This window comes from Canis lupus, chromosome 14 (genome assembly GCF_048164855.1).
Source record: "Canis lupus baileyi chromosome 14, mCanLup2.hap1, whole genome shotgun sequence".
Lineage (NCBI taxonomy): Eukaryota > Metazoa > Chordata > Mammalia > Carnivora > Canidae > Canis > Canis lupus.
Window position 1 is genome coordinate 44,575,002 of NC_132851.1, and position 25,714 is coordinate 44,600,715.

The 25,714-nt window shown below is 41.0% G+C and overlaps 1 protein-coding gene across 22 annotated transcripts in view; it reads right to left on the reverse strand.

The window, feature by feature from the left end:
* The window catches only part of GABRA2 (gamma-aminobutyric acid type A receptor subunit alpha2), a 163,626-nt gene that overhangs the window by 118,352 nt on the left and 19,560 nt on the right, over window positions 1-25,714 (reverse strand). Inside the window, exon 1 of one of the 22 annotated variants that reach the window (XM_072774937.1) lies at window positions 10,273-10,401. The exons of 20 other annotated variants lie outside the window; for them this stretch is intronic. Coding sequence is in view for 1 of the 2 variants with exons in the window: in XM_072774932.1 (XP_072631033.1) it covers window positions 10,124-10,166 (43 nt within the window). In the remaining variant the exon portion in view is untranslated. Of the gene's footprint in view, window positions 1-10,123; window positions 10,182-10,272; window positions 10,402-25,714 lie in introns of those variants that run through there. One more of the 22 variants, XM_072774932.1, reaches the window with a different exon arrangement.

The following is a 25,714-nucleotide window of genomic DNA, read 5'->3' on the forward strand; positions in this document are numbered from 1 at the left end:
GTTGTACATCACTACTATCTAGCGTTAGAACATTTTTATCATCAGAGAGAAACCCTGCACAGATTCCCTAACCTCCCTCCCTCCAGGCTCTGAGAACAAATATTTCAGCTTCTGAGTCTACGGATTGGCGTAATCTGGACGTTTCATATAAATGGAATCCCTTCTATTCCTAGTCTATAGGGAGGTGTGGTTTTTTTTTTAACTGATGAATAAGTTGGATTTTGCCATATACTTTTTATGAAATACGCATATGCTCACAAATCATTTGCCCTTTTTTCTATAAATATGATTATGTTACACCAATTTATTTTCATGCATTAAAACAATTTGCATCCCTGGAATAAGACTCACTTGGTTTGGGTGAATAGCTTTTTCTATGTTGCTGGATTTAATTTCTTAGTATTTTCTTGAGCGTTTGTATGCAAAACTATGTTCACAAGGGATATTAGTCTGCGGTTTTCCTTTCTTACAATGTCTTTGTCTCATTTTAGTATCAGAGTAATACTAGACTAATAGAACGTGCTGAGAAGCATTCTCTTCTTTATTTAAGGAGAATTTATGAAGTATTGGTGTTAACTCTTATAAATATTTAGTAAGATTCATCAGTGAATCCATATAAACCTATGATTTGCTTTGACAAATGTTTAATATCATTATTAATTATCTCTCTTTTCTCATATAAGTTTATTTAGATTTTCTATTTCGTTTTGAGTTAGTTTTGGTGGTTTGAATCTTTCTATGAAGCTGTCCATTTCATCTAGGTTATTTAACTTGATGTCAGACAAATGCAAAACAAATATATTCCCCCCTCAGGATTTCTGTAGGATCATAGCAGCATTATTTACAACAGCCAAGATAGGGAAGCAACCCAAGTGCCCATCAATAGATAGATGAATGGATAAAGTAGTTGTGTAGTTGTGGTGTGTATCGTCTTTATCCATTCAACTTTCTATATATATGTATGTATATATATACATATACTCACACACATATGATAGAATATTATTCAGATATAAAAAAGAAAGATCTTGCCATTTGCAATCACATGGATGGACCTAGAAGGTATTATGCTAAGTGAAATAGGTCAGACACAAAAAGACAAATACTGTACGATTTCATTTATACATGGAATCTAAAAAACAAAATGAACAAACAAATCCTAACAGACTTTCAAATACAGAGGAAAAACTGGTGGTTGCCAGAGGGAAGGTGGGTGGAGGGATGAGCAAAATAGAAAAAGGGGATTAAGAGGCACAAACTTAAAAAAAAAAAAAAAAAAACCCTCATAAAAGAACATGAGCCAGGAAATTAGCCAGGAAGGAGAGTCCAGCGGAGTAGTGGAATCAAAAGTAGAGGAGAATATGGTGTCCCAAAGGCTAACGATAAGAACGTTATAAAGGTGGGGAGCCTGGCTGGCTCATTTGGTTAAGCATTCAACTCTTGATTTCAACTCAGGTCATGATCGCAGGGTCGTGAACTCAAGGTGGTGACATCAAGACCCATGTGGGGCCCTGTGTTCAGTGCTCAGACTGAAATCTCCCTCTCCCTGTCCCTCTGCCTCTCCTGCTCATGCTCTCTCTCAAATAAATAAATACATCTTTTTTTTTTTTTAAGAGTGTTACAAAGGCAATTTAAGGCCTTATGAAGAAGAGAGTGATGGGCAGTCGCTTCTGCTGAGGGATCAAGCAATGTGAGGTCTGCAATCCCCACTGTGCTTGGAGACCTGCGAGCCATTGGTGCAAGAAAGAAGATGCGCAGAGGCCAGGGGGGTGCGAGAGAAGGGGGACAAGAGGAAAGGGCTTAGAGTGATTTGAAACAACTGGAGAAGTTTAACCGTGAGGGTGAAGAGAGCTCTAGCAACAGAAGGAGGTGAGGTTCTGTGTTTGCTTGTTTAAGGTGGAAGACGTTTGAGCACATGGGCAATGCGGATGGAGCGCCGGGGTGGACAGGAAAGATCCGGGTGGAGGCCCAGCCCTGGGTAAGCAGACGGGGCTCGCAGCGAGGAAGCCACCGGCACCTGTGGGGCGGCAAGGGACGGCGTGCCCTGCGCTGTATTGAGTGACAAGGGAGAGTGGGGAAGAAACGGAAGGAGCTTTTTAGGTCTGGTGCCTGGAAAGTTAGGGAAGATCCTGGAGAGGAGAGGAATTTCAAGTGCCGTGCAAAATACCCGTCCATCACTCCTTAATGTAACAGACAATGATTTCAGGTAACACGTCTGATATTGAAACGATTATATGGACAACACCTAACACCGCCTACGTCCACGAAGACCAACAGCCCAGCTGCTGCCAAGTCTTTGTCCCCCCAGCCTTGACAAGCACCACCGCCCTCCGTGCCCCAGGGTTCTGCTGGAATCCCCTGGATCCTCCGCCTGGGGCCTTCCCCAGCCGCGCAGGGCAGCAGGACGTGCAGACCAGACGTGCAGAGAAGCTTCTGTCTCCGGGAACAACCATCCATCAATGACCCATGGGAGTGGGGAGGAGATACAACTCGGCCTTCTCTCCTCCTCAGGGAGCACCACTCGAAGGCATGTCCCACACCACTTCCTAGAGGACCTCAGAGGGAGGGGAGACCAAACCCAGCCTCCCCAGCAGTACCCTGCAGCCTGCTCGGGCTCCCCTCCCTGCCCTGTGCCACCTAGCCATCGCCTCTTCCAGGGCCTCCCGGTACCACTTCTGAAGCTAATGCGTATCTCAAAGGCGCGTCTGAGAGAAACCAAAGCTGAATGCAGACGTTATTCAGTTACCCTAAGAAGAAAAAAATGATAATAATTAAAAGCACAGGAAAGATACTAATTGTATTCACTGGAGCGAACTACCCAAGCAATAAGCGGTACTGTCTTTTTACCCCTGTAATTCGGATATTAACAGTGATATTAAGAAGGACATGAACTTGCAATACTGAGAGCAAAATCAAGCTGTGGATGACATCCCTTCGAGAGGATCAGGATCCTAATCTTTGCTTATCGAGTATCATAAATAGCATGTCACGCATATCTTTTAAAATGGGTTAGTCATTGCTGTGTTTTGCTTTAGCTCTCTCACCAACAACAAAGAACATTCTGCTTCCTGGGATGATTCCCATAACACCTACATGTGCCATTTGTCATCATCTAGTTTTGCTAAAGTCAACAAATACTTATTAAGTGACTTTTGTGTACGCGGCACTTAGTGTTCCCTACCAAAAGCCGAAAACTTTGAATCTGCTAATGCAATTTGTTGGCATTGTACCACAAAGGAATTGTTGCACCTTGCCCAATGCCATCCTCCCAGCAGGCACCCAATACAAGTCTGATAAAAAGGAATGGAGAACATGTACAAGGCTGCATTTGAATGGTCAGCAAAGTGCCTATAAAAGTAGGAAGGATTAAGAACAATAATAAAATCAGTATGTACTGTGTTTCCGTACAATCATTCTTTCACTATAGTTCTACATCGTGGTCGTCGACTTTTTGTGATGATCTGGAAATGTGAAATATCGCCATATATTAAAATATATGGAATTTCCTCTCAGAGTAAGATTTCTGGTGCTTTTTAGTTGTTGCTTCTTTGTATGTTGTTTGTTCTTGTAGTTTTGTTTACTTTGATTTTTTTCCCTGTTCCTGTAAATAGATTAATTTTAAAAGTATAGCTCATTTAAGAATCCTGAACGAGGGAAAAAAAAAAAAAAAAGAATCCTGAACAAGAATCAAGATGACTAAATGCTTATGAAGGGGATACAAAAAGTCCTTAAAGAATGGACTAAGTACATCTTCTCATGACAGTCATTGATTATGGGTTACAAATGAATTTGAGTTCAAATTACTGCAGGTTTTATCTATCCCTCTTAGGGTTTGGGGCTATTCTGGCCCCTAGAACTGTCACCAGGTAATATATCCGTAGTGCCCCTCTCTCTTTGAAATGCCTTTCTTCACTATCTCATGATTCAGCTTACTCTGGTGAGGGAACTGAAGACATAATTCTCTCCCCAAAGCCCTACGGAAAGATTTTATTTATTTATTTATTCATGAAAGACTGAGAGACAGAGCCAGAGGGAGAAGCAGGCTCCATACACCGGAAGCCTGACGTGGGATTCGATCCCGGGTCTCCAGGATCGCGCCCTGGGCCGAAGGCAGGCGCCAAACCGCTGCGCCACCCAGGGATCCCAGCCCTACGGAAAGAAATCAAATAGGAAAGGGAAGGGGAAACTGATTCCCATCAGGTTGGTGGGGCCATTTGGCCTCATTAACAAATAGCTCCTAAGGGTTTACTAAGTGCAGTCCAGAGACATCCACAGCCCGACAGACTAGGGAGAGAATGTTTCCAAAGGGAAGTTGTATGGGGTACCAGCAGCAATTTATGTTCCTCAAGGTGATGTTTCATCAGGCAATTGCTACATGCTCAACCTGGGCCTCTGACAAGCAAAAGACTGAAGATGTACTCAAAGATATCACCCTTCTATTACTTCAGGCTAGATTCTAGTGAGGAGATCCTAGTGACCCCATCCCCCTTCAAACTGTAAAAGATGACCTCTAGAGCACATGGGAAACGCTAGAACCCTCAGAGTCCATATATCAGTCTGGGCACAGGCTATTCCAAATCTAGCATTCCTGAGTTAGGAACTTGGAGTTTATTAGTTGTTCTCTAAGTACTCATAGAAACCAGATGAACAACTAACTCGGGGGAATTTAAAAATAGAAACAATGCCCGTATAAATTCACATTTTGCTCCCCAAATGCATATTAATAAGAAAGGATTCTCATATCTAATACATAATAAGGATACACTTTTATCTTTTTAAGACCATGAACTACTATGTCAACATGAATTGAGAATTCTTAATGCACTAAGAAATATGACCCATTTATATTGCTAATAGCAAGGGATCAAAAAAACTTACCATATTCATGTCTTTATTATAAAAAGGTACGTAAGTTAAAGCGTGCTAATTGACTCTCTTTTACGACCTTTTCACCATCCCCGCAGAATACTGCTGTCAACAGCAAAATAACGTTCACCTTGCAAAAGGACTTTTCTGTTCTTTCTTTACTATTTCACAGAAGGGAAGCATTTTAATGTAATTCTAGTATAACGCTTGGAAAATACAATCCAAACGATTTCAAAAGCTCATATTGAACATGACTCTCAAATATTCAAAATTATGCCTATTTCTAGTCTTGCTAAAAGGCACTATGTCAGCTGTCCAACTCTTAGACTCACTCTGACCTTCTTACTCATATTTTACATTTTAGTCGCTCACCAGGCTCTTTCAATTGCATTGCCTACTACAAGTTTCTCGAATTCTCCTTTCCCCTCCATTCTCACTGGCAACGACCTTTGGAATGGCCTCTTTCAGTCTTCCTGTCTCCCATCTTGCCAATTCCCATCTACCTTCCATGATACTGCTGGAGTCTCATTCTAAGTGGAAATCATGTGATATTTCTTCTTGATCATCTGGTCAAACTTTTTCTCCACGACTCTCCTTTGCCTACAGATCAAGTTTGAAGATTACAGCAGGACACATAAGACTCTTCATGATCTTTGTCCGTATTTCCATCCTGGTCCAACGCTGTTCCATAAAGCACGCCTCAGCCATACAACACTCCATGTCACTCTCCTTCATTTCTTTTGTCTTTTTTACACTTGTTCTTTTCTCTATATCGAGTGTCCTCTCAATTAATCCCTGTTCTTAAAAAAAAAAGCTCAGACCACAAATCCCCTGTGAAGCTGTCCTTGCCATCCCTCAAGAATTTAACTACTCTTTCTGTTGGTTCCAGATGTTACTACTGCCTGAAATGAAATAATCAAATCACCTTGTAACTTTTAATGCATGAGAAGGTATCAGACGGTCCTGTGTCCCTCCACTCAAAAGCTCCCAGCACTTTGCTTTATATGAGTAACATGAAGCATCACAGATAATCACAAAATGATATAAAGCAACATCCTAAGAACAATCATTTATCATTCGCTGTTTGCTATCATGTAGTTTATGTTTTCTTTAGAAATATGGCTTAAGTAGGAGATTCATTTTGATCTTCTTGTTCAACTCTAGCGGATAGCAGATTATGATCAAGCATACAGCCGTACGAATCCTGACACACTTAAATATGAAATCATCAAGATAATACTTGAAATTTAATTTAATTTCAATACTTGAAATTAATCAAGTATTATCTTTATATGTTAGATAATCTGAAATAAATTACATGTAGTAGTATTATGATGGTGGTAAAATTCCTGAATTATATTAATCATACATGGAAAAATCTTAAGGCAAAGTTTTAGATTTAGATGCTAAAAGTATTAATTAGAATTGCTTTTTTTTCAAGTAGAATGCAGTTCTCACACTTAAAATTACAACATTTCTCATCTACAACATTCCAGAGATAAACGCACGGGGAGCCTTGTTGGCGATATTACTAACCACTGCTATCGGGGATCCCTGGGTGGCGCAGCGGTTTGGCGCCTGCCTTTGGCCCAGGGCGCGATCCTGGAGACCCGGGATCGAATCCCACATCGGGCTCCGGTGCATGGAGCCTGCTTCTCCCTCTGCCTGTGTCTCTGCCTCTCTCTCTCTCTCTGTGACTATCATGAATAAATAAATAAAATCTTTAAAAAAAAAAAAAAAAACCACTGCTATCTTTCCCTAAATCTCCTGGATCAGCCTTAAAAGAAACTGTACTTGTAACAGAGCTTTTTGATATTCTAATTTGATGATAGTATCATTTTTCTTTTTAAAAATAAATTTGACTTAAAGTAGTAGAGAAGGAAAAGAGAAATCTCCTAAAGTAATTAACTTTACCACCTATCACTGGATGCTATTTCCTGAAGGCATAAGCACTAGAAAATGTTATGATTACACTTAACCTGTAATTAGGAGCTTTTAAAAACTTATGGAGCAACCTTTAAGACTTGTCCTATCTGTTGAATTCCCATTGTGTAATAATAAAAGAAACTTGCTGCCTATTAAGCATTTATTGTATATACTGTAGCCTGGACTAGGTTAAATTTATATATATGTAAATTTATATTTATATATATAAATTTATATTTATTTATATATATTTACTATTCATATTTATATTTATTTATATATATTTACTATTTATATTTATTTATATATATTTATATATAAATTTAAAATTATTTTTATGATCATCCTATGAAGCATATAATAATCATATTCAATTTATCACTCATCTAAATTCAGTAGCTAATATGGCACAGAGCTGCACTGAAACATTTTTCTCTAGCTTACATCTCATTCTTATAACTACTATAATAAAACGTTATTCAAAAATACAAGGATTTCTCCTTTAGTTTAAGACTGTTCGGTATCTTCAGTAGTGCCAGTATAATCATACCATTATACATTTATTACACATCTGTAATATATAATATATAAATAATAAAAATAAAGAAATAATAAGGAAATATATTTTAACATGTGCTATATGTATGCGTGTGTGTGGACATATATCTATGTACAAATTTTGGTGTTGAACTTCCCCTTACTTAAATCGAAAGACACATCACTCTAGCTTAAATCTGGAGCTTCTAACAACAGCTACATGCAGAAGGACATGGAGAAATGGAGAAATGAATTTTCTTTCTTCTCTCTTTTGTCCTGTTTTTCTTCCTTCAAAGTAAAACATATTCAAGTGCCTGTTACGCTAGGTAATTCACTTAGGTAAAAGACAAGGAACATGGTATGCAACCATTGTGGTCTTGGAAGGAAAAGAAACAAATAGAAGTGTGCATAAATGGCAAAAATCACCAACCGTACCGTTGTGGTGTGAGAAGGTTGGAAGTGGGTGATGGTAGGGAGAGAGAAGTGGCACCGAACTCAGAGTTGGGGATTCACGAAGGCTTTGTATGCCATCCTTTTATCCACAAAGCATGCTTCTATTCATTCATTCATTCATTCATTCATTCATTCATTTATTTATCTATCTTTTGGCCTCAGAATCTTTCTCTGTCGTCACTTCAACTTATTTTATTCCAGAGACTCACAGTTGCAAGCTAAGAAGAAACAAGGGAGCGTAGCTATTCCCTTTACTAAATAACTTATACTTGTAATAAATAGGTGCCTTTGGTGGAATTTTAGGAAACCTTGATTTTTACCTGGGGAGACAAACCTAAGAAAGTAGACTACAGCATAGGAGTCGAACCTCAAAATGAGATTTGAATCTCAAATCTGGGACAGAAGGAACGGAACAGAAAAGATTCACTAGATACAAGAGAGAAGTGAAAGGATTTTAAAAAGTTACCTGTGAAATTAAAATGACAGAATTTTCTGGGGGGTCTTGTAAAATCGCTTTGGATATTACACATAGGTGTGGTCAGGAAATGCTCATTTTAATTTAATTCAAGTTCCAAAAATCTATCATTCTTTGCGATTCGCAACATCGTCTCCTCTTTGATCTGTTCTAGACCTGTCCCTGAATCCCAGTTATGTCTACACATTTTTTTCAGAACGAAAAAATATTTTTTTTTATTTTAGACAACTGCTACTAAAAGAAAATGTAGACATACCATTTTTTTTTTTTTTTGCAATCAGAAATTTCAAAGTCAGAATATTTGAAGAGATAAATCTGTAAGAACATTCAAGACTTAGGCATGAAAAACTGACTTTTCAAAAGCAGCAAACTACAGACCACTCTTGAAATCACGACTGGATTTACTATTTATCAGTGTAAAGCACCTAATTTCCCAGCTCTGATCACATCTCTCACATGAGATATTTCAGTGTAAATATTCGAGTAGCTTTATCCCTCTTTCATTTGCACTTAAGTGTAATCCTTCTTCCTTGGCTGCCCCGATACCGTGTTACAAACAGTTCATTTTCCCCCCATCCTAAGTTCAGATTCCAGCACCACCTCCTATGAAAGTATCTGCTATACACATTTGTGAGTCAACACGTTTGGGATTTTACCAGAAGGCGATTCCCACCGTTGACCCTACTTATCTTGGTCATTCCTGGCCGTCCTTTAAACTGCCGTTTACACTCCCCAGATGGTAAAGGCAGCTACGGTACAACCCCAACTAACAGATCAGAGAGATTCACCCCAGGTTGGCCTTCACTGAGCTCAGAAGTGGGTCGTCAGCCCTTGGCTGGAAGGGCAGAGAATCACTGACCAATGAGCCTTCGCACCTCCTGCGATAAAACCCCTCCCGTTTACAGGGACAGGGACAGTTAGAGCTAAGTCAAGGTATCTCATTTGTGCCTTGATACCTCCTCCCCCCCCCCCCCACTGGCTCTCCTGTTTGGAACTGACACTACATTTCTGAACTCTATTTACAACTGTTGAGCTTCAACATTCTGCTTATATTTGTGACTCACTGATTACGATGACAAAACAGAAATAGTAAGTGAGCTACATAATTTATTTTTCCTCTGGTCCTCCCAGAAATAATGTTTGCTTCTCCTCTCAGTGTGAAAGTTTTTATGTGTCCCATCTGTAAATGTTCACGAGAATATAAATCCAAAGCAGGAATGAAATACATCATTTCCAGAAAATACTGGGCAGTTCTCTTTAGTTCCTAAGAATATATCACCACATAAAGAGAAGAACTGAATTCCCCTTTTTGCCCATGTAAGAGGAAATTCAGACTTTTTTGGGGGCTTATCCAGTCAGGTAATTTCATCCAGTGTCCATTTCCAGGCTTAGTACTTGTCTCTTTGTGGCCAGAAAACTATGAGGCCAGATCACTACTCAGGCTCTTAACAAGGGAGACTATTTTCTGTGACCAAGAAGGCAGCAGGCATCTGTACTGATTCCAGAGAATGTCTGGAGCAAAGTGCCTGGATCAGACAATTTGATGGGGGGCGTTGGGGGGGCGTGAATAGTCAGGGCTGGACCTAGATCAAGCTGTAAAGGAGAGAAGTTTTCTCTGAGGGGCCTTACTATTTTTTCCTGCCTGTTGTTTTCTCTGTGCACAAGTTGTCCCCATACCCCTCAAAGGTTCACTAATTATTTACTCAGCACCAACTTTGTGCATATCATTTGCACAGGGCTGTGGAGGATGCAAAAAGCACGAGCGAGTTCACTGTTCCTTTTCAAGTCTATAAAACAAGAAGCCACAGACTGTAAGATCATAACTATTATACTGACTACAACCGTTCTTGATGCTAAGGACAAGACCTTGTAATTCTCCTTGGCTTCCATTTTCCATACCCACATCCATCCGTGAGGAAATCTGTTGGCCCTCTCATCAAGACATACCCCACATCCTACCACCTGTCACGATCTCTACTGCTACCACGGTGGGCCAAGCCATCTCTGTCTCTCACCTGGATAACATTGCCCTCTTAACTGGTCTCCCAGCTTCCATCCTTGCCCTTGAACAATCTACTTTCATCACATCATGCAGAGTGGATCTTATGAAACATAAGAAGATGGAATCTTGTCACGCTTCTGCTTGGAATGCTGAAATAATTACCCATTCCACACAAAGTAAAAGCCAAGGCTTATGCAATGGCAACAAAGCCCTACGTAATGCGCCCATCACCTCCATCCCATAGCTAACTTCATCTCCTACTAATTTCCTCTTCCATCAACTTGGCTTCCTTGCTCTAGGCGCGCTTTCATCCTTCCCCATCCTAAAATGCTCCTTCCCAGCTGTCCACGTGAAGGGACTCCTTCAACCTTCTTTAAATCCTCCTGGAAATGTCAACATCTCAATGTGGCCAGTACGGACAATCCTGTATAAACTGGAGCACGCTCTCTGACTCTCAGTTTCCCCACTATTCATGCCCCTGCTCTTTTATTAATTTTTATTTTCACCCTAGTATTCATCACTTACAGCCAGACTATATATTATGCTTATTTACTATGCTTATTTATTTCTGCTCCACTTGCAAAGATGTAGACTTAGGAGCAGGAGCCTGTTCTGTTCACTGATGTGTTCCAATGGATTAAAGCAGCTGCTGGCAATACATGCTGCCCAGGGAAGACTAATTAAATAAATGAATAAATCTAAGAAAGAACATATTAAAGATAAGCCATCTTTTACTGAATGCCTACTGTATGCGAATGCTGTGCTAAGTATTTTGCACTCATTACCTTGCCTCCTCTCACAAAACCCTGTGGGGTAGGTACTATTCCTCCTCTGGCAAATGCAGAAACTGACATTTAGAAAAGTCTGTTACTTGCCCAAGGTTACACAGCAGGTATGTGGCACAGCCAGGATCGAAACTCATGTCCAACTCTAAGACTTTGGACGTTAGCACCGTGACTTGCTGAAAATAGCAACTTGATTCACTACACAGTTCTGCATAATCATGAGTTCTGTTAGGTGTAGGAAAGGATTTAAGCTTGGGAGACGGGGAAGCAGAAAGTAATTATCAAGCCTCAGGATATTCCCAGAGTCTAATCCTAATTTACAAAAATTTTCAAAAGAAGAGACGAGTGTTGTTGTTGTTGTTGTTTTATGGGAATTTTATAGAAAAAGGCAAGAAAAACACAAGGAACATGTGCGAATATTAATTGGTTATCCTTTTAATTCATTTCATCGTGTGTTGATTCTCCATTTTCTCCTGGGAATTGCCCCTAAATTCCCCAAATGCTTGACCTCTGTTCTTGATCTCTGACCAACACAGTACCTGGACTTGTCCCTCTCGAGCACATTAGCTCATTTCACATCTGAATTTGCTATTATCCACTTTTGCCCTATCTATGTCAGACCCAGCACCACTCGAGTCTTAGACTCCAAAATTCCTTGGAGGAGGAGAAGCCTGGATATAATTACACACGCTAACTCACTTTATACATACCTTACAGGCAGCCATCAACTGAGTAGACTCTTAATATGTGCATTCTGATAAAAATATCCTGGTCTACTCCCTTCGGAGGCACCCTCCACCCACGCCAACACTTCACTTTCTTTCTCATTTGCCTGGTGACTCATATCAGTGCTGGCAATTTATATTAAAGGCTTCAATCCCCATTTCTTGCTTCCTTTTTTTTTTTGTCCATATTTTCTTAACCTGAATAGTCCTTATAACTGCAACTGTTCACTTCTTAAGAGTATAAATACGGACCAACGTACAGCAGTCAATAGACTCCTAGCATTTCAAGGCGCTAAACACTATTTTTGAGGATTAAACATCCATCATGCTTTAAAAATACTGCAACAGATTGTCTTTCTAAATGGTGCCTTAAACAGCAGTTGTCCCTTCCTTCACAAGCTCAGTGAAGAGATAATATATCCTTTGGGGTCAGGCTCTGCTCTATTTTCTCCCCAGTAGACCCTCTAACTGCAAATAACTTTTCTTAAATGGATTCTCAAAATTTCTTTTTAAAGTCAAAGTTATTATTAAATTAAAGAAAATAAGAGAAGAATTGTTACGTGTACAAAGCATTTGCTTTAGCACTTCCTGCAGGGTAGCTCATTTAAACACGAAGGATTCCTGACTTTCCCACTGCCAAATATGCCCCCGGAGCACAAGAACCCGCAAATAATCAGGACTTTGCTGGGCACAGCACCACCAGAGCACTATTGAAAGAAACTCCATCACAGTCGGATATGCTACGAGTTTCCTGCCTTGTTTTCATTTATTTATAATTTTATGCATTACTTTAAAATAGAACTAGGTCCATTAGGATGGCGGTTCAACAGTAAGACTCTCAAAGGTTCTTTCTAAATATATGCTCCATCAGCTCATCACACCGCTTGGAACTAAATGTGGTTCCAGGAGCTCTGCTCACATCTCGCTTCCATTATTGTCATAATGGCACTGATGGATTTACCTCTTCCAAGAGTCCCGGGTCCTCATCTCCAGCTTCACTGAGCCTGCTGCAGTGTGGCATCTCTTGCTTGACCTAGGGCTCCCACCTGCTGACCCTGCTAACCCCTAGCTGGATTGTAGCCCACAGTGCCCAGCCCACCTCCATCCTCAGGGAAGCGTACCTCCCCCTTCCTTCCAAATTCACCCTCTGAGCTCCTGAAATCAATGTCTTCCACCCCTGTCCTCCTAGGCTCCTCATAGAACCTGAATCATCCTTCCTCCAAAACTCAAAATCCCCTTTCCTTGGCTCAGCTCCTGAGCTCCTCTCCCAAGACCTCTGATTTTACCCTGTCCAGTCCTTCCCTACCAATCTGCCCAAGCCGGTCTGCCAGTCGATTTTCCGACTTGCTGCAAATCTCCCATTCAAGAACCCGTTTGCCACAGCTGCTGCTGCTGCTGCTGCTTCACACTCCTGCCCAGGCACAGCGCGTCCTTGCAATTATCTGGGGGGTTCAGCAAACCCTCAGCGGAAGCGGCCACTGCTTTCCAGCTTCCCAGATTGGTGGCAGTGAACAGCTCCTCTCCTTGATGTTTATCAGGCAATTACAGGGCTTGGTGGCAGCTGTATGGGAATAAGTATGCCTTTGAGGGATCCAGAATCTGCATATCTAAATCACCGAGATTTACAGGAACACTGGGTCTGCAGAGATTGTCACAGGACAATCAGGGACAAAACTGATGGTTTCAGAATTAGCAGCATATTCCATTTTCCCAGGGAGGTGGAAGGACTAAGACAACACTGCTGCCCTGCGGGGGCTCGACCTACTGGTAGGGAAAACCCTTATGTCTCATTCCTCACATTTTCACAGACCTTCTCCTCCCCAGAGGGAACAATACTGAAATAACACTTTTCAGCCCCACTTGGGGTGAGCACAGCATAATGGAGAGAAATGCTGAATCACTATGTTCTATACCTTAAACTAATATGACAATTGTATGTCATCTATACTCAAAAATAATAGTAGTAATAATAATAATAATAACATCCAAAGAAGCCCACTGAGAAAAAAAAAAAAAAAGGAAAAAAGAAATAACACTTCCAATCCCATTCACTGCCTGTTCATGTCTCCCCTGAGAGAGAAGTAACTTCCATGACAAGTGAGGTTGGGAGAAGGAATTGAACGTGTCAGCTCTGCCACCTTCTCTGGTTTCCCATCTCCCTCCCCCAGAGACCTGTACCTTGTGCTCTTTTTCTTCCATGAAAAACATACATCAGGCATGAGCCTGTCATCTAGAGACAGAGCTGGGAATGTCCTTTTTGGGTTCTACACACATGGAACAGGGACCAGAAGTAGGTGTATGCATCCTCAGGCCCAAATCCTCCCCGGCGGGGGAAGAATTAGGGAGCCTGAGGATAACCAACATCTAAGCCACAATCTCCAATCTAGGCCCGTCAGTAACAAAACGGACACCCTGATCTCTATGCCTCGGCTTTTTTATGTCTAGGTTCTATCTGAGTTGGGATTAGGAGGCAAATAAAAGAGCCTTCATACTGGCCTCATAGACCCTCAGCAGCTGGAGAAGAGCAATTCTACAAGCTTCTCACCCAAAATGTTGAATTTCACTTGACTAGGGCCTCGGTTTCCTCAACTGCGCACTCAACTAATATTTGATGATACTAAGCGCTAGGCACTGTCCTCGGGCGAGGACACACAATGTCTAAAATGTCTGCATTCACAGAGCTTTCATTCTGTCCAGCCGGAATGGTTATACGACTTAAGGTCAGTACGAGGATTACGTGGGTTAGTATATCAGACGCACTTACAGTGGTGCCTGGGTCATAGTCAGCACTCAGTAAGTGAGGATGATGGTGAAGATGATGATGATGATGATGATGACGACGACAACGACACTCTTTGCTTCAGTTAGGGAAGCAGTGCCAACCCTACCTGAACAATTCTTGCCACGAATGCATTCTTCTTTCTCTGTGATTATCTCTGAGCTTCAGAAACCCCGGGAGGTAATGATGCTTCTCAGGTGAAAATCTTTCATAACTTCTGATTCTCAACTCCACTTGCACACCCCACACTCAGCTCCTCAGAGGATACTGTTGGTTAATATGCCATGCTGGGTCAGGAGGAATTTTTTTCACTTTGAACGTAAAGGGCTTTCATGGGGCATGTGTGTTTTGTTTTGCAATATTCAAGTAAAACATGCTCTGCATATCATACTTTCAATTGGATTGTGGTAGGCAACGTTAAAAAAATTATTTTCTCATAGTTTTCTCTATGACAGTAGGGCATTGCTAAATAAATACAGTTATGAAGTCAACAAAGATGTTGACAAACAAAGATGGCATTTCCTTTTTTTTTTTTTAGCTCACAATTTAGGATTTTACCTGTTGAAGGAACCAGGCAGACATGTAGAGAAAGAGGGAAGGGGGAGGATGGGAAGGGAAAGGGAGATAAGGAACTAAGGAAGATGTTTGGCAGGTGGGGGACGATGAAGATCTCAGTGAGGCCTTTCTTTGCACAATTTCTGGCTCATTCAAGTTGTTTTTGCCATTGCAGAGACAGGCCATCAGGCTTCTCTGGATTTTCTCCTCCTCCTCCTCACAAGCTTCATCCCAACCACAGAACTCAGCACGCCCCCTGGGCCTCCTGCCACCCCACCCAGCGCTTCTGCATACAGAATTGGCATTTGTTTAAGAGTATTCTAATTATCATCCCAGTGACACACATTTGCTAGTTAGGGATTCTAGGCTTACGTATTTGCTGGGTTGGTTCTAGTGTAGAAATGGCTAGATAAGCACGCTCCTGACCTTAGGTCCACGTATAGCCACCATCTCCCGTGGAACAGATCTAGATTTGTCTCATATGAAACTCCCTGCATACTCTTCCATCAGAGTCCTTTCATCTACACGCCACGCCAGTCATGAGGATCCTATGTACTAGCTTGGCTACTGGGTAGGATCTCGTCCATTTGAATTCCTGTTTAACCATCTGTGACAGATCTATTTGTCTCAGCCACACTAATGTTCTGTACAGAAGGATTGATGAATTGTTTTCACAGGTAATGGATTAACTATCAGCACAGCCCATTTCTTCATCCATTCATTCAACCATCAAGATACAGGTGGTCATTTACAAATGTGGGGATCTGCAATTTTGCCTTCATTTTGGAACAGGAAATCGAAACTTGGAGAACTTCCATATTACGGTATACACAGGGTCATAAAGACAATAAGTAGCAGAAGCATTAACCAAAATATGTTCCTCCAACCCAGAGTCTACCAAACGATAGACACTGAACTGCGGAATGTTATCAAACACTGGCCATTCGTGTTTTAAAGTCTAATGAAAATCACTGCAAATTTAAGGAGATAGTCTGAAATACATTCCTTATGAGACCTAATGTTCTCTGACGCATTCTTTCCCCTTGTGTTGCTAAGTCTAATGCAAATCACTCATTCCAAATTTAAAGATATTCTGAAGCTAAACCTTAATGGGACTTCACATTTCTGATACGTTAGTACCCACTTTTTATTGTGGTCGTTCCTGATATTCATTATACTTCAGTCTGTAGGACGCAAAACAAAGGCACTGGCAACCCTGTCAAATATTTGATAAATGTCCTATATTTCTCTACTCGGTTATGTATTGTATACGTTAAACAACATATTTACAACTGCCTGGTTCAAATATATTTTTTATAAACCACGTAATATTTGGAAAACATCTGGTGATCTTTCTACCCTTCAAAATTCTTCTTCTTTTTTTTTTTAAGTAATGACTTTTGGCATAAAAAGACTCTTCATGTATTTTTACACTACAGGGCAATGCTAAATGACAGCAAGAGCAGTGGGATCTCTACTCACATCCCTGAAAAGAGCATGGTGGGAAGAAGAAAAGCAACTGGTGAAAAGAAGAGTCCCCTCTCCTGTCCTCCTACTTCTGGGAGCAATGAAACTAGAGACAATGCCTTATAGCTCTTTAGGAATGTGATACATTCGGGAAATCCAAAGTAATAAAGACGGCATTCCTTAAAGCTTGGAAAAAGAAACTTCATTTAAAAAAAAAAAAAATTTCTTATGGTAGAGGTTAACTTATATTCTATCCAACAGGAAAAGCAGTTTGGAAATGGAGCTAGATTCAAACATCTTTGGATGATATCATCACAACAAATCCATAAAAAGCTACTAAGCAAATGATTTGGAATTGTTCTGAAGTTTTTTTTTTTGTTTTTTTTTTTAATTTTTATTTATTTATGATAGTCACACAGAGAGAGAGAGAGAGGCAGAGACATAGATAGAGGGAGAAGCAGGCTCCATGCACCGGGAGCCTGACTTGGGATTCGATCCCGGGTCTCCAGGATCGCGCCCTGGGCCAAAGGCAGGCGCCAAACCACTGCACCACCCAGGGATCCCCTGTTCTGAAGTTTTAATGACTGGTTATAAGCATCTGCCATATGGCTGCTGGTCATTATTAAGAAGAGAAAAATTCAAGTCTAAGCAGACCTACATGCAGCAAAGCCACAGTTTGCCGAAGGACAAAGATGACGAAGTTAAACCAACTTATTCAGTTATTAAACATTTACTGAGTGACACTCTGCACTGGGTGTTGTGCTCAGTGCTGTGGGGATAAGACAATCAAGAAGACTTAGATCCTATACTCAAGAAATTCATAATCTTCTCAGGAAGCTAAGGCATGGACAAAAATAACAAGGATTCATATCATTCCCATTTAAGTAAAAGTCAGCAGTTTTTTCCTCCAAATTTGCCCAAGCCAAAAACCTTTGGGCCATCCTTGGTCTAAGAAGATAGATATGCCCTAACCATATAAGACATACTCAAAACCAGGGGCTTTTGAAAATGAATCAAGCAGCAGGAGTAAGATAGATGCTGAAGGATGGATAATGAATGTAGGGAATGAAAGAATAAAGGATTTCAACAGGCCAGAAAGGAGACAGGTGGCAGGGGGAGTGTTAAAAATGTGTGGAGCTAATAGGTGAACATTAATGGGAAGAGCTAGCAGACGTTTGTACCTGCAGAGGTACAGCAGGCGTGAGGTCTCCAAGCTAAGAAAAGACTTTAGAAATGTGAACACACAGCGGCAGCTAAATCCCTGGGAACAGATGAGACCACGATCAAGAATGAAAATGGGAGCAAGAAATATCTACATGTACTGAAAAGGAAAGAGAAGAGGTCATCAAAGAGAAAAGAAGGAGAAATGCACTAACACAATATAATGGCCTATTTGAGAACAGATAATGACTTTTTTAACTAATTCAAAGATCAATTTAGCAGTGGAACTCTTAAAGAAAAAACTATACTTCATTATATAGAATTTCTAATGTGTAACAGTTTAGCCTTTCAGCTACAAAGTTAATATTCTGAGAATGTTTCGTAAAATATTTAATGAAGATGCAAAAGCATTAACAATCTTAAAATGCTTTTCAAAGGCATTTATTTAATACAGGCAGGGGTAATAAAAATAAAAATAATTGTTATGAATTATTAATAATGTGCTTTAAAAGTCTGTTATTTCAGAATAGGTGATTTTATTCGAATTAACGTCAATTTTGAGCAAAAACTGACATCGAAAAAACATTGTTGAACCTAATTCAACTTATCCATAATAATTTTAAAGGAAAATCATGTGTTCACGTGCAATGGCTTAAAACTACAACGCCTACAGCTGGTAATGTCATCACATAAAAACGAAAATGAAATTCCTTTATCTCTTGCTTGGGTTTCATTAATAAGAAATTTTGTAGATCAAGTAATCACATCAATGTCATATCTTGTCCTATAGATGGCACGTTATCATCTCCATGAAATTCCATCCCTACACAATCACGGGGCATATAAGACCCCAAAACTTGAAATCCGAGAAATCTCCATGAAATTCCATCCCTACACAATCACAGGGCATATAAGACCCCAAAACTTGAAATCCGAGAAATCAACTCAAGAGTCACACACTAAGAATTTTGTGGATCGCACAAATTACTTAAACTGGGTGCATTGTGATTTTTCTCACAGATGGGGTTCAGAATGCTAATCTCATAGTGTTTTTGTAAGAATTGAATAAAACAATGTAAAGTATACTGTGTCTAGCACAGGTTAAACCATTTTTTAAATGGTCTATTTTAATCAATAATCACAATTGTCTTACTTTTGTATTGCATCGCAAATTATTCCAGCTTGAAACAACACATATTCCTTAGTTCTGTAGGCCAGAGGTCCAGCCTGGTGGAAGTACGTTCTCTGTCCAGGGCCTGAGGCTGAAGTGAAGGTGTCCGTTGGGCTGTGTTCCTTTCTGGAGACTGGGGACTGAGGAGCTTCATGCTCATTCAAACCGTTGACTAAATTCAGTTCCTTGCAGTCGTAAACCTAAGGTCCTCCACGTCCTTGCTGGCGGTGATGTCTCATGGCCTAGTGGGTGTTCACGTGCCTTGCTACGTGCTCCCTCCAGGAGTGGAGCATCTCCTTCACCTTAACTCCCTATCAACTCTTCCTGACTTCTCCACCTCTCACTCCCAGCACCAGATTTAAAGGGTTTAGAAGATTAGGTCAAGCCTACTAGAATAATCTTTCTTTCGTTAAGGCAAAGTGCCATATAACCAAGCCTACTCCTGAGACCTGATGTATTCACAGTGCTGGGGATTTTAAAGGACTTACAAAACTTGCTGCAGGAGCCATGGGGCCATCTTCGAACTCTATCTACCACAGCAGTTGTGGAATCAGCCTTAACAACTGTCTATTGTCTAACACTTTCAAATCATTTTAAAAAGCTATCATTTCTAAGATGTAAAGAAATAGGTGATGATGACTAGAAGCTTAATAAACCCCTTATTTTGTCATGACATTAGGATTTAATTACATGTATACAGGAGATACAACATCCTTATGGGAGTTTTAATTTCTAAAGAAGAGCCAGGAAAAAAAGAAAAAAAACCAGACTTTTACCTGCCTCCTCGTGCTTTCCCAGAACACCTGGCTTTCCTGGTTGGTTCTGTACTTCCATAGACATAATCTTGAAAGCTGGAAATTCTCTTTCATTTAGCTCCCATGTGTGAAAAGAAATACTGTGCGATTCATAGATTCTAACAAACTTCTGAAGTTTGATTCTCTAACAAACTTCTACTGGAAAGGCATCCCATAAAGGAAAAGCTTCATCACAGCTAACCCCAGGGTAAGTAGTTAAAAATAATCCAATTTCATGAATTCTCTTAAAAAGAATGTCCTATTTTTAAAGGATCTCTCATTTAAATTTATTATTTCCTAAATTGTGAACAAATCCCCCATGTTACGACATGCTAGGGAAAATCACAGGGCAACTGGGAAGTCGGCCACTACTGAACTAGACCTGCCACACACGCCAGATACTCTTATGGGAACATTACACACATATTGTCATTTGATTTTTTTTACCATTTCTGTGAATGGTAGTTATGTTATACCTATTTTACCTCTGAAGAAGCTGAGGGTCAGAGAATGTAGCTAATGTGTACAAAAACCACGTAAATAGAACCTTCTAAAGCCAAAAAATACAAACCCAGGTTTATCAGACCCCAAAGCCTGACCTCTTTCCAAAGTACACTCTACTGCCTCGTAAAATTAACAGGAGTCAAATGGGGGCAAAAGAAAATGCATCTAAAAAAAAGATTTCGAAGGATTTCTTATATTTAATAATCTTTAATTTCTTTGGCTCTCATAGATACCTTTTCAGATGTCCTATTCTTTAAATTTAACTTACAATAACATTTAAATGGCTGGGCATTATTTTATTGTGTTCCTCCGTTTCTTAGCATTTACCCAAAACTTGGTTCCCAACTTGGATTTATTTCCTTAGAGCAAAGGAGACTTTACAAAGTTATTGTTAAAAAAAATTTTTTTTTGACTTACAATAAGCCAATCAAAGCTGAAGCTTGTATGAATGACTGCATCAGTGTATTATTAATTGCTTAAATAATCTAAGTACCAATATGTTATGTATCAAAAAATGTTTATCTACCTGAACCACATGGTCATCTTGTGTCCTCATTAGCTATTCTTGCGCATAATAACGGGAAAAATTCTGACTCACGCCAAGTAAGGGGTAAAACCAGCAAAGTGAAAATCAAAGATTCTGGCTTTAATTCACCGCGGCCCTAAGAGATTTTCTACTAATAAATGTTCTTTCTGTCTCCTCATATCTAAACTCAGATCCAAGGCCCAGATACAAGTCGAAGTCAAGGCTAACCAAGAAATGTGGTAATAAGAACCACCCCCCCCCCAGCAAATAAATGAGTAGTGTTGCAAACCATCCTTCTCTTTCCAGAAGCACTCATCCAGGGGCTAATGGTCATACAGTTGCAATAAACAATGACCTCTTGACATCCAAAGAAGAGATATTCTCATTGCTATTCAGCACCTTGGTTGGATTTGGGGGTTCTTAACGTCTGATCGGACAAAGGCTCTGGAGAAAGATGCATCCTGTGGAATGCCCCCTCTATCACAAAATAATTGTGTGATGAAGGACAAATAATTGGTCTCTGGCTCTCTTTGTCTTACTAGGAAAGTGAGGATCATCAAAGTATCTACCTCATGGGACTAATAATGAGTATTAAATCATAGGTAAAATGCTTAGGATATTACCTGGTACTCGAAACATGTTAGTTATTATTATTCATTCATTACAATTAGCAATATTTTATGATATTTAATCAGATAGCCGCCACAGGACAATTGAGAAATTTAAATGGACTGCATGAAGCTAAGAATAGTTTTGCATAATCTCAACATAAAAAAAAAAAAATTCTCGAAGTGCTACTCAGGCTTTCGAAATACATTTCTGCAGTTTTGTTTTTCTATCATAAGCCACTATTATATTTTCTATCATATAACAGCGGCCCCCTGGGCACCTCTGTCTCAGTGCTAGAATGTGGGGCCATGCCCCATGCGCTACAGACCACAGAACCCGTGCAGCCTTTTGTTCACGCTCATTGCTCACATGGCCCCCAACTCAGTAACAGCAAGGGCCAGTGAATTCGTCTATTTTACTGTATTAAGTACAAAGCCCATCCTAATGGCTCTAATTTTATGTGCGACTGAAGTCAACGTTCAGCACTGCCACCGAACTCATGTGTCAATCAACATCGCTTCTGAGAAGGATGACTCATTGTAATAGATGTCAGAAGTCCAAATCGCTAAAATTTAAAGATAAAACGGATTGTTAAAGGCCGAAAATGCACGTGAGGACCCCAAATCAGTAGCTGCCCTAAGTAAGGCCCTGTCTATGTATTTTTATGTATATGAGTGTTGGAGTCACGTAAATAATCATTGACAAATAATGACTTCTAGGTACCATGCCAGCCACTGCGGACACAGTAGTGAACTAGAACGATGTGGCCTCTGCTCCTCGTCCATTTAATTCCACTCTCCCTGGCAATTACTGTCACGGAGGTTTGAGATCTCAGGCTAACACTTCAAAGACCATCTCCTCTTAAATACCTGCAATTCAGGCTAGCATTTTACAGCCCAAGTGGCAAAGGCTCTTTATTCCTGGGAGCTGGGAAAGGCTCTAAAGATGACAAAGCCAATTTGTCAAAAAAAAAAAAAAAAAAAAAGAAAAGAAAGCATGACAATTAACTAATAAACATGCTATTATGTTATACACAAAACATAGTTCATAAATTATATATCTTGAAACAAGACATGACCTGTGCCACCAAACGATGCATTATCGGTCAGCACTGAAGACGAGCTGCACCCCGAGAAAGGGGTACTTCTTGCTAATTATGGTAGTCATTAAGCGGCCGAGTATGTCCAAGTCTACTTCTCCTCACCCTTGAAGTGAAACGTATCTATAGACCTTCCTCTGAGCAAAGAATCTGAGCAGAAGTGACACTGTGTCACATCTGGGCCATCTGGGCAGAAACCTTAAGTAACAATATTCTTCTAGCCACGTGGCCTTTCCCTGACCCAGTGACCAGCAATATTTCAAACAGCAGAAGTCCATCAGCCTGAGACCCTGAGTAAGGGTGATGTATAGAGGAGCCCAACCCCTACAGATCCATCCACCTGCCATGGACAGTGTCAGGTTGTGAGCCAAATAAACGAGAGAGAAATAAAACTTGATGCTTCAAGCTAAGAGTCGTCCCTGCCGCATAAGCCAGTCAATTCAGACTAATGAGCTTCATAAACAAAAACTAGGTCTCTGACCCTATAAAGCAGAGCTGGGTCAGAAGAGTAGTGCACAGAAGCCCCTCTTGAAAGTTATTGAGGAAAACGCTATGGGGCCCATCTGGTAACAGGCTGACCTTACTACACATGCATTGACTTCTCACTTTTAACTGAAAGCATACAAATGAAGTACTATAGGAGGACGGAAGAAGATATCATCATTTTCAAACAGAAACTTGAAGACACAGGATTCCATCCAGTGAATCCAAACTGGCATCGGAATCAAGAACATTTGATGAAATGCAGAGTCCTGGGCCCAAACCAAAACGGACCAAATTTCCAAGGCTTGGTTAAATTTGTGTTTAGCAAATTCCCCAAATGATTCCTTCATAACCCTTATAAAAATAAAATTTTTAAAAAAATCCTGGTTTGGGGCCCGAGGCTGCAAACTAGTAATACTCAGGTGTGTTTTGTTCGGGACGTTTGTTTTGATTTGAATTAGAATCGGCTGGCCCTTAAAAATTAAGAAACTTCCCGTAAAAATGGGTGTTTCTACTTGTGAAAAATAACTGGAATATTTGGCAACTCTTATCTCAAGCACTTATGGCCATAATCAGCTAAACCTCAGCCACCTTCTACAAGGCAGGCATGTGCTCAGGTCTTGTCTCCATGTCAACTCACTCTTTTATCGACCTGCCCAAGGGAGAAATAGAGTTTGGGTCCCCTTACTCTGATTTCTGTTATACAGATTGGAGATGGTGCTCTGGAAAGCGAGAAGAAGGAAAACCACTGAAGAATGTTGAGCAAAAGAATTACATAATCAAATTTAAGTAAAAAATTAAAATCTGGCCATACAGAAAATAGGATAGGGGTCTACATACTCAAGTGTTTGGGGGGTGGGGGGACAGCACATCATTTACTGGCCAAGCAGGCAACCTGGCTGAGTGACAAGAACTAAATGAGATCTCTGGCTAAATGGGAAGGACATACCTCCTCCATTTAGCAAACTGTTACTTAAGTTTCAATCGCTATCATCAATTCACTTTCTACTTCAGTTTCTGTCATCAGGAATTTCAGCCTGGGTTCACCAGATCTGTGGTTTAAAAAAAAAACAAAAACAAAAAAAAATAGAAACCCACATTTTGTTTTTTCTTTTTTTTTTTTTTATTTATTTATGATAGGCACACAATGAGAGAGAGAGAGAGAGGCAGAGACACAAGCAGGCTCCATGCACTGGGAGCCCGACGTGGGATTCGATCCCAGATCTCCAGGATCGCGCCCTGGGCCAAAGGCAGGCGCCAAACCGCTGTACCACCCAGGGATCCCGAAATCCACATTTTGATTGGAAATGTCCTGATTTCTAAATGCTTTAAGCTAATTAAATTAAAAAAAAAAGCCAATCAGTTGGTTGTTATCTGTGCATTAGAGGACAGCAGAATTGGGAGTCAGGAGGACTGCAAAGGAGTAAAGAGAATTTGAAAAATGGCTCTCGAAAGATCTTTAGCACTTGTAGGTGGACAAATACGGACTCTACTCAGAACCACAAGATGAAAAGCAATCCTCGGTGACAAAATGATGAGTTTGAAGAATCTTACAGAACTCATGTATGGAAGTATACAGTGCATCATTAGTCTGTCGTCTATCCAACAAGCAGTATGGCCATCACCCACCTCCTACACGTGGTACTGGGGCTAGGACAAGAGAGGAGGAGGTCCAAGTCTCTACCTGTAGAGATCTCGGATTGCAGTAGATGGGACGCAGAGTTACACAACGCTCCATTAAGCTAGGCCAAATATAGTAGTGGGTGATTGTGTGTGTGTGTGTGTGTGTGTGTGTGTGTGTGTGTGTATGGGGGGGTGACAGTCACGTAACACAGCTAGAAAGTAGTGACATCTAAGCTAGAACTCGGAGAAAGAAACATGGATGTCCCCAACAGATGCAAGAGCCTGTGTAAAGGCTAGACAAAGTCAAATATATTGTAAACACTGAAACAAGGGCAGTCACCCTAAAGCAGAGGTAGGTAGTGACAGTAGGTGAAAAGTGAGGACAGAAAAGGAGGGATCAGAGGCCAGAGTCTGGAGAGAGGACCTAAGGGCTCTGGACCTGCTCCTGAGAGTGGCAGGTGGTCATAGAAGGGACCTCATGGGGACAAGGACCCGCAAGTCCACGTCAGAGAGCAGCTTCTGGGCCACAGATGGCCTCCCGATGGCTCAATACCTGGGGATATGCAATCAAAGGAGATTATTCTGAGAAAACCATTAAAGAGATGAGCAGTAACCGCTGAAGGTTCCCCAGCCCCTTGGGGAGCACAGAGATCAAGGGAAGCCAAAGGGGGAGACTGGGGAGAAGGAGGAAGGACAGCAAGGTCCAGGAGGGGGCGGGCCTGCAGCCGCAGCCAGAGCCCAGGGGTCACGGGCAAGCCCCGCGGGATGTCGCCCCTCCGTGTCACACCGCAGGATGCGGAGCCCCGCGTGGACGCGGCCCAGGTGCTCCCGGCCCCGTGCTCTGCACACCCATGCCGTGCTCCCTCCCACCGCGGGGAAGGAAAAACTGGCCTTGGGTCCCCGTTCCAAGAACCTTATTTTCTACTCTATTTGCCTTGAAACAAACCACGCAAGAGGAGACACATTTTAGATGGCAGGGACACCGCAGGTCTTAGCGACGGTCCCCTGCTCTTCGTGGTGTAGAAACTGAGGCGCCAGCTGCTCCCTGGCCTGCTCAGGTCACGGGGCTCGTAGAGGGACGAGGGGTTCCCCGCATATGGACGGGGTTTTAGGCTTTTATACACTCTGTGGCCGTCACAGCCTTTTTTTTTTTTTTTTTTTTAGCGTCACAGCC